Genomic DNA, 12,683 nt, shown 5'->3' with positions numbered 1-12,683 from the left:
ATCATCTCCATGTTAGGCAATATTGAAAGAAGCTGGTGATAGGTCCCTAAGTTCTTGGGCACTCTGAAATTGTTAAGAAGAATGGGGATGACAATTCACAGAAGCCTTTTTCTTATAGAGGTCCCTTTTCAAGAGGTACTTTAGAAGCATTGAGCATGCCAAGTAGACCTTCCAAGCTGAGCCCCCCTAACCTGCTATCACTCTTCCAGTCTACATTGTGAGCTTTCACTCTTTGTTGGGCAAGAAAAAAATCCAAGAGTATTCACATATAATCCTCAACTACCTTTTTGCTTAAAAACGTGTTACAGAATAACTAACAAGGGTAAAGACAGATTTAACTAGAACAGAATTATATTATCAAAAGATTCCTTAAAAAAAAATTCCTATTGCATCCTTATCAATATTAATACCTGAAAGGACTGGGAATTTCCAGGCAGATTTGAGTGAGACTGGATAGTTGCAATTGGCATTAAGGCAGCAGAGGGCGCTTGGATCCCAGGGATTGATGGTTGAGATGCTAAAATAAAACAAAATTTTTATTTTTATTCACCTCTTTGATGCACAGATGGATACTACAGTTTGACTAATAGCCTGTATACTATCATATTCCTCAGCCATATTCATTTTATATACCCATACTATCAAACCTTATAATTCTGCTGCAAGCCCCTACAAATGAGACAGGACATTTGGGTATTATATGTTAGGTACTCCGCCCTAAGATCTGTGTCAACTATCTGGAAGATAATTCAGCTGAGTGAGGTCTCTAGAACTGTGGAAGCTAAATAACTTATTAAGGTGTGAAGAGAAAGTAAATGGAACTACTGAATTTCTTTTTTTTTTTTTTTAAAGTCATGCTCAAGGAATAAAACTGACACGACTACAAAGGTTTTATTGATCCAATTCATACACTTCAGAGATACAGAAATTTCTTACTTGGTGATGTCCTTGGCAGCGATGTTGGATGGGCTGGCTCAGGAGAGGGATGGATAGATGCAGTCATCATATTCTGACCTGTTCCACGTAGGGTATTTAAGTCCTATAGCAGGTACATAAGTCTTAGTTATTCATTACAGGACAGGGGACAAAGAAGTATTTATGCTGTATGGGATTCTCCCACAAGTAGAATCATATGTTATACAGGGTATCCCCAAACCCTTAAGTGTTGTTTTAAGCTTGCTTAAAAGCAAGCCTTGTATTTACTCCTCAGTAGACAGGTAACAGAAAGGAAGCTAGCCAAAAAGAAAGTCCATAGGAGTTGGGCCCATGGATGTAAAATACTTATGAGACTAGTTGAAAACTTATATATGCAGATTACATTTAATCTTTAGTAATCACAAGCAAAATTTTAAAGATTTCAAATTGATCTTCCTTCACACTAATTATTCATGTTTGTCCTACCTGATGATACCCTAACCTTGTTCAAATCAGTAGATCAGCCATCTATGATGGCTGAAAGAGTTTGTTCTCATAGAATAAGGGTAAGTAAACCTAAGAAATTATGTAGCATCTCCTTTCCAAACTACTTCTCCCACCTTTCCCCTCCTTCCCCTGCCCCAGCCCAGCTCCTACCCTCACAGTATCTCTGGGTACTCAGTAAATATTAAATAATAATGATAATTCATTATGACTCTTTTAGATGCTAGTTTTATTTTTTCCTCTAATAAGAACTAGGCTGATCTCCAACAATTGCATTGGGAACAGTGTGTGTGTGTGTGTGTGTGTGTGTGTGTGTGTGTGTGTAAATAAAATTATACCTCTATGTATGAAAGACTCACTTGGGACAGTGGTTTAATTGAAAAAGATGTGGAAAATGGAAACAGCTTTAAGACAATACATATTATCATGGAGCTGAGAAGCAGACATGCCAGAATACAAGAATTAGAGTCCAAAATGTTTTGATAGGTTAGAACAATAAATGAAATTTGATAAGATGAAATTTAATAAGATTAATTGGAAAATCCTACCTATGAGTTCAAAGAATGAAATACATTGGTACATGACTAGAAGAGACTAGGATAGACAACAGATTTGGAAACTAGGAAAAGTATGAGTTAACAAAGTGACTTGGAAACCAAAATATAAATTAATACCACACATAGAAAGGAATATTGTTTATCTCAAAGGAAACAATGGTGCTGTTGTATTAGAGATGATCTAGGCAGAGCACAAGATAATCTTGAGTGTTTTTACTCAAGTTTAGTTCTGTGTGCTTATTTTACAAAGGATACTGAAAAGATGAAGTATATCTGGGGGAGGGGAGGTTAGCCAGGATGGTAAAGGATGTAAGATCTATCTTATGATAGCCAGAAGGAAGAAGGAGGATGTTTAGCCTGGAGAAGAGAAGATGGGGAACATAATAGCTATCTAAAGATTTGAAGGATTGTACGTAAAAGAGGAACTAAATTTTTATGTTATTATGGCTCTAGCAAATAGAACAAGGAGCAATAGATGAAAGCAGATTTCAGCTCCACATATGAATAATCTCCTAAAAATTCGAGCTATCCAAAAGCAGAATAAGATATTCTGAGAGGAAGATGGTTTATTATCACCAGAGTCTTCCAGTAGAGGATGCTGTACAGTTAAGTCAACAAGCATTTCTTAAGTGCTTACTTTGTATCAGGAAGTATGCTAAATGCTGGAGACACAAAAAAGGGAAAAAAGTCTTAGGAGCCAGTATTCTGATGAAGAAAACAAATTTATACTTGTAATTAGGTTTATACAAGATATATTGAGTAAAAGGGAGACAATCTTAGAAGGAATACACTACCTGCTGGGGAGGGAGAGATTGAGTCAGGGAAGCTTTCTTGCAAAGAGTAGGATACAAAATCTTTTCCCCCTCCTTAACTCTTCCCTCTTTGTATATTTTTTTTTAATTTTGCACTTAAAATTTTTAAAAGATCCATTTTCATATATATGGGTGTATGTGTCTATGATTCCTTCTAACTTCCTTCTGTTATTTGTGTGACCTAAGCAACCATCATTTGTCTCAATTTTCTTAACTGTAAAAAAACATAATAATAGGGTTGTTGTAAGGATCAAATAACATATTTGTACCTAGAATGAAGTAGACGCTATATAAAAATTTTTATTCCCTTCCTTTCCTCTTTTTTTCCATGCATTTAAAAAAAATAAATATTAAAAAAATTTTTTTGAGGCATTACTACTAACTTCTCTTCTTTCCCATCTTCATTAATTAAAAGCCAAAAGAAATAAAAAAAGAATAAATAAGTATAATTAAGCAAAATAAATCCACATGGTGACCTTGCCCAAAAATGGATCTTTCTTTTTTTCTTTTTTACCCTTGAATCCATTATTTCGGTCAGGAATAGAATAACATGCTTCATTGCAATATGGTTGTTTACTGCACTGATTAGAACTCTTGAATTTTTCAGCAAAACTGCTGGAAAGTCCTTTATTCAATTAAGATCCATTCCCCTCCTCATCCCCCTCACTCACTGCACTATTTCTAGTTCTGCAGAGTGAATCATTCCCGGTTGTCAAGCTATCTCTTTTGCCTTTAAAATACTATATTCCAAGATTTTCTCTTGTTTATTATAAAGCTACTAGGTCTCATATAATCCTGACATTTGTAATAGTTTTTCTTCACTGCGGAAGCTCACAATTGTGATTATGGTATTGATGGGACTTACCCTTTTGGGGCTTCTTTAAGGAAGTGATCAGAGGATTCTTTCTATCTTCACTTTGTTGTATGGTTCTAATAGATCTGGATACGATTTTCATTTGTGATTTCTTGACATATAATGTCTAACTTTTCCCCCCAAAGTTATTAGATTCTTAAATTATTTCTCCTTGACTTGTTTTATGAGATCAGATGTTTGACATTTGTCTATTTTTTATATTTTTGGTTTTTATCTAATATTTCTTGCCATCATTGATTCTACAAAGCCTTGAAATGAAACCCATTAAAAACTGAAATGAAACAGAACAAAACCCATTTCTTTTGAACATAATCCTAATTGCCCAATGAACATTATTTTTCTTTAAAAAGCATAGCCTCTGATACTTTTCTTTCTCAGAAGTGAGCATTCCACTCTTTCTCCACAACTTACTAAACTCTAGTTTAAGTTTGGTCTTTAAAAATTGTTAGAGAAGAATGAAAGAACTGCATTTCCCAAAGTGGAGAATCAATCATCTTCAGTGTCACTGCAAAATGCTAGTTGAGGGTTTAATTCACTCCTTAAACTGCTTCTTGACTAATGAAGCAATTGCAATCTTGTGTATGTTCATCAGCAAAAATGCTAACCACATCTGAAAGAGACGCTTAATCCCCCTGTGTAAGACTTTGCCAATGAAATCTGTAATGGGGTCAAAAAAAATAGCAGTTCATGCTCCATTTGGCCTTGGGTCCCTAAAGCCTTAAGCCCCTAGATTTGTGCCACCAACCTTTAATACTGAAGATCTAAGAAGACATACCTCAATCTCGGAATCACTGGAATCTAAGAGGTGGGGAGGAACAATGGGTAGCATGGGCTGGCCCATTTTAGCCATCCTAGAGATCAGTTTAGCTTTGGTCACATCGGGATTCTAGAGAGAGAACAAAAGTCACAAAATGCATCATTTTCATATGGTTTATTGCCACTATTTTCTCATGCTGATTATAACTCATGGCCATCTCATTCTCTTAAAGCTGCCCAATTTCTCTACCCCCTGTTACAAAATATGTAAACAGATCATTGGCTTACTCCCAAAGATCCCTCACTCTTAGTTCTTATCTTAGAAGTTATCAAAATCAGGATGATTCACTATCAGAAGGGAATGGATGAAACCAAACCCACAGCACACCGAGATAGGAGTTAAGGCATTTAGAAATCAGTCTTGGGAGAGGCTACACTAGAAAGCTGGTTTGAAATGGAAGCAATTGAGATCTAGGAAGACAGCAGTAAAAGAATTATGTAGAACTTAAGTTAACTATTGTTTGGAAACCTAAGATTATGTTTTGTTTCCCCCTTAAACATCTTACCTGGAAATGATATTATTTGGTTTATGATATTTTAAAATATGATCCTTATCAGTTAGTATAGTTGTTACCTACCTTCCTGAGCTTAGCTTTTTAAAGAAGAGTTATAGAAAGAACTTATACTAAGTGATGAAACTGAAATCTAGAAACTCACAGGATTTGAAAGTGGGTAAATGACTTTAGATAATTTTTAATTCAACTTAAGTCATTTGATAGACTAGGAAATGGAGGCCTGGAGAGGGGAAGTGACTTTACTCGAGAGATCTTCAAAGGAACGGAAATGGAAGGAGATGGGTGAGGATGTAATGACAGTCTAGAACTTAAGACAAGAGAGGCAGGATAGAGTGGGGGGTGGTGCTGGCCAAACTATGAGATGTTATATTACTTCTCTATCAGCCATTACTTTCTTACCATTTTCCTTTAATAACCTACACCTTTTTAAATTGCATACAATTTAAATATAATGCTTTTAAAAACCTTAGAGAACCACAAATGTTGACTATTATGATTGACAACTTCCCAGCTGCTTCTATATGAAAAGGGGTGAGAGGATACAGCTCCTAGGAGAAATATAATATAGCAATAATTTTAATAATTCCCCTGACCTTAGATTGCTTCTGTTCTAACAATCTGTCAATGATTCTAAAGTCTTCTGGCCTTAGACTAGTCCTACAAATATTGCTTACTGTCAGATACATAATCTGCTAGTCAGTGATAATGAAGTTCTTGAGACCATTCGTCTGTTCTACCTCCAGGCCATAAAATGAGCATATCAGTGACATGAAGAACTGGATACATTTGTCTCCTTGCTCCTGGTTTTTTACTAAATTCTTTTGGAACTTAGCCTGCTTCAATTGGCATTACAATTACAATAAACTTTGCCCCTTGACTGAGAGATGAGTTCAAGCCTGCAAATTATTTTGAGACCCCTCACAACATTGTTCTGTGACTCCAGCCTTTTGGGGTTCCTTCTGAACCTCAACATTTGGTGGCCCAAACGGGGAGAACCTGGCCTCCTCTGGTTTGATTCACTCCTTGTCAAGGTAAGCCTCCCCAATTTTTTCTCCCTCAATCCCATATCTGAGACACCCAAGCAACTGGAAAAAGGCTTGTCTGAATCATTGTGAGCTCCACACTCAGCAAATTTTCCTTGACTGGGAATGCCCAAACTTGGAAATCTTGCCATTTTTCACAAAGTTCCTAAAGGAACCTTTGCCACTTTTTCACTTTCTCTGGGATACCAGAGAAGATTAAGTGCTATAGGATGGCTTTTAGCAAAGATGGGATAGTCCTCTTTCATGTCATTTAGTCTGTGTCTACATTTCTGTGCAGAATGTCTTTATCACGTTTGTTCTATGAGCTAGATTTTACTAGCTGGAAAGATTTAAGAAGACTTCTTACTTCCTTGACTCCCACCTTATAAAAGGAAAAGCCTAATTTCTTCCTATGGATCTCAGCTCTGGTCAAGCTGGGGGCTATAGAAATAAAGTTAATTAATTAAAATTAAAATAACATCTTAGCAGATTCTCAAAGTATTGAGAGCACTGATTAACAAATTTGGCAATTAGTCATTTTAAGATTGCAAGAAAAATTCCTGAAATATTAGGGATAATTCCAGGAATTTACACCATTTGAAAGAAAGAAAGAAAGAAAGAAAGAAAGAAAGAAAGAAAGAAAGAAAGAAAGAAAGAAAGAAAGAAAGAAAGAAAGAAAGAAAAAAAAAAAGGAAAAATAAAGTAGGTATGTAATGGGCTGAAACTGAGTTGATGCACTGAGGTCCGAGCACTTAAGTGCACTAATTACCAATTGTACAATACTCTATTAGTATATGGTTGGAGAAAGAATGGCCCTGCCCACTACTCTGTGCAGGTTTGGCATAGGCACTTGGCATACAGGGTGACTGAGGCAGGATTTAGAGGGTCGATGAGAAAGCCAGAGGTGCGATTCCACTCACATTACCATTCCCGTTCATGTCCCCAAAGAATAAAGATCAAGGACTTTTGCTGATCCTGACTCTCCGGCTAATCCTAAAGTATCCAAGGTGCTAACGTGGTCATCACACAGGTAAATAGCAACATTTTGCTAACTCTTTCTTGATTCCTATCTTATCCAAAGCTCCTTTCTGTTCCTTTGGAAAAGCATCCCAAAAGGTATTAAGGGACCCTCTCCACTCCACTCCTTGGAGTCCTGAGTATATCTATTTTAGTTGTGGGGATTGCTAACAAGATCAATATAGCCCAAGTCCTTCTGTTTGATAACCCCTCTTATCTTAGATCAGATTAAGAGAATGCTAAGGAACTGTAGGGAAACTAAAATTCTGTTTCATCTGTAGAAATACGGGAAGCAGCCAACAGCCACTGAGACCCCACACAACCTTGTCCAAATACCTTTCCAACCCAGGAGGGAGGAATGGAGATGGAGTTGGGATCTGGCTCCATAATCAGCATTCCTTGAACCTCGGCATCTGAAACTACCATCAAAGAGAGATCCTGGCACCAATCACCCCAGCCTTCAGCAGGTTCTGTCCAGCAACTGCCTGAGAAGAATCTGGGTCCCCCTGGCACCGACTAGCACAACAGTGTGAAGTAAGAAAGCTAATCAGTCTCTGCATTTGGTAAGCCCTATTATTCTCTCATTTGTGGATATGTATTAGCTATGTAATTTATAGCAAATTATCTCTGCCCAGTTTTCTGATTTGTAAAGAGAAATAATAACAATTGTTTTGAAGATCACATGATTGCAAAAATGCTTAACATAAAACAAATGCTACATGAATGTTAACTGCTTTATTGGCAAGGTTTAAACTACTATAATTGCTTTATATTTGATAATTTTATGGGCTTTTTGATGTGACCAACATACAATGTCAATGTTGAGATAAATGAATGTATAGAGAAAAGAAAGTCTCTCTCTCTTTTTTTTTTCTCCTTCGCTGATTGTAGCAGAGATACATGGATGAAGGAGAGGGAGAGAAAGAAAATACACTGAGCTCAGTGAAATTTGTTATCTCAGATATAGTAAAAGCAATTTTAAAGGAGCTCTAATTAAAGCCCATTAAAGGGTTATGAAATATAATCTATTTGCACTGATTATGTTGACAGAAGATTTAAGAATTTGGGAACTTCAGAAAAGCAGTTTTCTACTACTTTAAAGACTATGGCAACAGTCTCCTTTTGCGTTATCTAGAGTCAGACTTCTAAAGGCCCTGTCAACTAAAAGAAGATGAAAAGTTTAGTTAGCCTTGTTAATCCCATTTTATAATGCTTTGTTAATGTAATGTAGGAAATTAGATATTGTCACCTTTGCTAGAAAATTAAGAGGGAAATTGTGCAAGGCCTTGAATAAAATCATAGAACTGCTTAGCAATAACTAAAGTTCATGGTCCAATTAACTACCACCTCCCTAATGCACAGAGCAGAGAGGAAGCAATCTTATCACCCCCTGAACCTTCCTCAAAGAAACAGCCGTATAGGATAGTTTACCTTGCAGACCTGTGGAAGAGGGAGGAATTTATGACCAAAGAAGAACTAGAGATCACTATTGAGCACAACATAGAAAATTTTGATTATATCAAATTGAAAAGTTTTTGTACAAACAAAACAAATGCAAACAAGATTAGAAGGGAAACAAAAAACTGGGAAAACATTTTTACAATCAAAGGTCTGATAAAGTCCTCATTTCCAAAATATATAGAGAATTGACTCTAATCTATAAGAAATCAAACCATTCTCCAATTGATAAATGGTCAAAGGATATGAACAGACAATTCTCAGACGAAGAAATTAAAACTATTTATAGACATATGAAAATATGCTCCAAATCATTATTAATCAGAGAAATGCAAATTAAGACAACTCTGAGATACCACTACACACCTGTCAGAATGGCTAGAGTGACAGGGAAAGATAATGCGGAATGTTGGAGGGGATGTGGGAAAACAGGGACACTGATACATTGTTGGTGGAATTGTGAACATATCCAGCCATTCTGGAGAGCAATTTGGAACTATGCTCAAAAAGTTATCAAATTGTGCATATCCTTTGATCCAGCAGTGTTTCTACTGGGCTTATACCCCAAAGAGATACTAAAGAAAGGAACCTGTATGTGCCAAAATGTTTGTGGCAGCCCTGTTTGTAGTGGCTAGAAGCTGGAAAATGAAAGGATGTCCATTAATTGGAGAATGGTTGAGTAAATTGTGATATATGAATGTTACGGAATATTATTGTTCTGTAAGGAATGACCAGCAGGATGAATACAGAGAGGACTGGCGAGACTTACGTGAACTGATGCTGAGTGAAATGAGCAGAACCAGGAGATCATTATATACCTCAACAACGATACTGTTTGAGGATGTATTCTGATGGAAGTGGATCTCTTCGATAAAGAGAGCCTTAATTGATCAAAGATGGACAGAAGCAGCTACACCCAGAGAAAGAACACTGGGAAATGAATATAAACTGCTTGCATTTTTGTTTTTCTTCCCGGGTTATTTATACCTTCTGAATTCAATTCTCCCTGTGCAACAAGAGAACTGTTCGGTTCTGCACACATATATTGTATCTAGGATATACTGCAACCCATTCAACATATAAAGGACTGCTTGACATCTGGGGGAAGGGGTGGAGGGAGGGAGGGGAAAAAATCGGAACAGAAGTGAATGCAAGGGATAATGCTGTAAAAAATTACCCTGGCATGCGTTCTATCAATAAAAAGTTATTAAAAAAAAAAAAAAAAGAAAGAAAGAAAGAAACAGCCATGACCTTTTCTGGCATGGCTGGATTTTTTTTTAGAATCTGGACCTAACTTTGGTTCTTGCCAAACCTGTCTATTCAAGGCCTTGACACAATTGTCCTCCAATGGGCCCCTGATTGGGCCAAAGCTTTTTACTCTATATGTTAATGGAAGATGAGGCCAGATCCTAGAGGCCTTGACTCAGTTCCTGGGTCCATACCAGGTCCTTGTTTACTTCTCAAAGAAACTTGGTGTCTGGGGTAACCCTCCTACCTTAGAGCAATGGCTGCCTCATTCCTTCTAATGGAGGAAGTCTCTAAACTCACTCTATAGACCAACCATTGGAGAGTCTAACCCCCCACCAGGTTCAGAACCAGAGTTTTAGAATTGGAGAAAGGAATGAAAGTGAACATCTATATTAACTCCAAATATGTCTTCTATGTTTTGCAAGCTCATGGGGCTATATGAAAAGAAAGGGGACTCTTGATAGCAAAAATAAATAAATAATTCCTTCATTAAATATGCAGGGGAAATTCTACAATTGCTGCAAATTGCTCATGGACTTAGAGAGATTTCTGTTATATTTTATAAAAGACAACAGAAGGGGATTCACTTCAAGCTAAGGGAAACAGGCTTGCAGATTCAGCAGCCCCTGCTGCAGTCTATTTGCCCCTGGCCATGGCACCTTTAATTCCCCAACTCTCCAACTTCTACACTCCCTCATAGCTCCGAGGAACATGCTAAAGAAAAGGGATACACCTTTGTCTTTTGGAATGGTTTCAAACACCTTCAGGCCAGTTTCTAATCCCAGAGACCAGACAGTGAAAACTTCTCTTTGGTCTACACCAAGCTACTAACTTGGGAAACAATGTTCTCCAAATCCTTCTGAAACTATTTTCACATGGGTCACAAGCTAGGAGAAACAAATAGATCTGTCTGCCCAGTTTGTGCCCAAGTAAATTCTGAAAGGGTTGTTAATTTTATTTTATATGTGCCTCCTTGCAGGGGCTTCAAACTGCTTTTGTTGTCACCTTTTTGTTCATATTTAGCCCCTGCATTTTTAACTTACTTGTGAGATTTGTTTCCTCCAGATTCCAAGTTATAAATTTCCAATTACTTGTTCAACCTGAATACCATCTACTAAATGATTGTAACAGTCAGCATCTCTTAAATGTTGTTGCCATCTTCAAGTCTCATGCCTCCCCTATTCAGTTTGGACCCCACTAGACAAGGCCAGCTCTACACTCCTTATCAGCATGAAGCAGCTCCAGAAGATGAGATCTCCATCCCTTTGGCCCCAAATGAATTTGGCAATAATTTTAAAGTCCCCTGACCTTAGAGTGCTTCTGTTCTTTTTGGGACCCCAACCTCTTGTGGTCCCTTCAACAAGGGAAATCCTTACTCTAAAGAAATTAAACTGAGTTGTCCTTTTGGAAATCTAAAACTTCTTTAAATACTGGAAGACAATTAATTTAAAGGGAAAATGTTCAGAATCTTCAAAAAGTGAGTAAAAAGAAGGACACGAGAAAAGGAACAAATGCAATTGATGGGGTCCTGAATGGTGGGTGTGGTGGGCAGAGAGAAACTGAAGAATTGATAAAAATTATTCCCTAGGGCAGGCAGGAAGAAGGCTCCCAAAATAGAGATCAGTTCCTTAGTCCTACCCTCTGGAGATAATCCAGTCAGAAATACAAGTTATGTAAGACCCTGAGGATAAATTCTCCCTATAAAACAATTTGTAGCCCATGCCATAGTAACAGCCCTCTTTTGGGGAGTTTTTCTTTTTCCTTCTCCCCTTTCTTTATGCCATATGGTATCTCCCCTAACTCCATTATGTTTCCCAATCCCATTTTCCTTACAACTAACTAACTCTTTAAGGATGCCAAGTACTTTTCAGGATTTAGCCTGCCAGCTAAGGACATGCCCCAACCTCATGGGGTACTCCCCTTTCTACTAGGTAATTTTGAGTTCCACTGAGGAACTTGTCTTTCATATTCTCTCTAATCCTATTTTATACTTAGCATTCTCAGTTTATCTATCGTATCCTTTCATTTTGTCTGTAACCTATTTTCCTAAACAAATCTACCTTTTGCCAAAGAGAATGCCATTATGAATTCTTCACATGACTGAATCCCAACTTTTGGTATCTGCCATCATTTGGTGCCAAATCTCACATCATAGATCACATCATAAATGCTTCTAAGAATAACATGAGGGATCACATTTATATCTAGCAATTTTACCTTTTCTTAATTGAAGCATAAAATAATTAAATTCAAGAGGATAATCAAGCTTCTCCCAACCAAATCCTCCTCAGACACATTCTTTTCCAACCTTGAGATTCTCCTTTAATAACATATTGAAAATAATGTCATGTTCAAAATCTATTTTGCTACCCTTATATGTTTTCTCTAAAATTTTCTCCTTTAGCTGTCATCCTCATTTTTATAAAGATTACTAATACTTTCCAAAGATATCCAGATACTCCCACTCCCCCATAAAACTCTCATATAGTATATACAAGACAAACTAACAGTTGGACATCACAATTTCAGCTCATAAATTCAATGATGTGAAATGTTATATTACATACATATATAAAAATAACACAAACAGATTTCACTGGGCCGAGCTTAGAGCGCTTAATATAACTTACTGAAAGTTGTTCACTGATGGAGTTTGACTTGGTTCGAACAGCTGGCTCTCTGAAAGGAAACAACACATATACAGTGAGAGACAAGATGAATTCAAATTATACTTGGCTTCTTTATTTCCTCCTCTGCTAATCTGGGCAGTTTATATTTTTATAAACATTCATCACATTTCAATTAGATTGTCAGATTCACTGGCATACAAGTGTGCAAATAGCTCCTAATTTCTTCTTGAGTGCTAAGTTTACCCTTTTCATTTCTGATACTAGTAATTTGGTTTTCTTCTTTCCCCTTTTTAAGCACATTAATTAAAAGCTTAT

At 36.9% G+C, this 12,683-nt stretch overlaps 1 protein-coding gene across 3 annotated transcripts in view; it reads right to left on the bottom strand.

Moving 5' to 3' along the window:
• FKBP15 (FKBP prolyl isomerase family member 15) overlaps positions 1-12,683 on the bottom strand; it is an 88,986-nt gene that overhangs the window by 34,778 nt on the left and 41,525 nt on the right. For all 3 annotated transcript variants that reach the window (XM_051980014.1, XM_051980015.1, XM_051980016.1), the window contains 4 exons: positions 12,369-12,417; positions 4,438-4,548; positions 937-1,039; positions 411-517 (listed from right to left, as the gene is read on the bottom strand). In XM_051980014.1, coding sequence (XP_051835974.1) covers positions 411-517; positions 937-1,039; positions 4,438-4,548; positions 12,369-12,417 — 370 coding nt within the window. The remainder of the gene's footprint in view (positions 1-410; positions 518-936; positions 1,040-4,437; positions 4,549-12,368; positions 12,418-12,683) is intronic.

This window comes from Antechinus flavipes, chromosome 2 (genome assembly GCF_016432865.1).
Source record: "Antechinus flavipes isolate AdamAnt ecotype Samford, QLD, Australia chromosome 2, AdamAnt_v2, whole genome shotgun sequence".
NCBI classification, from domain to species: Eukaryota; Metazoa; Chordata; class Mammalia; order Dasyuromorphia; family Dasyuridae; genus Antechinus; species Antechinus flavipes.
Note: the sequence above shows the minus strand (reverse complement) of the source record. Positions and strands in the feature narration are given on the sequence as shown.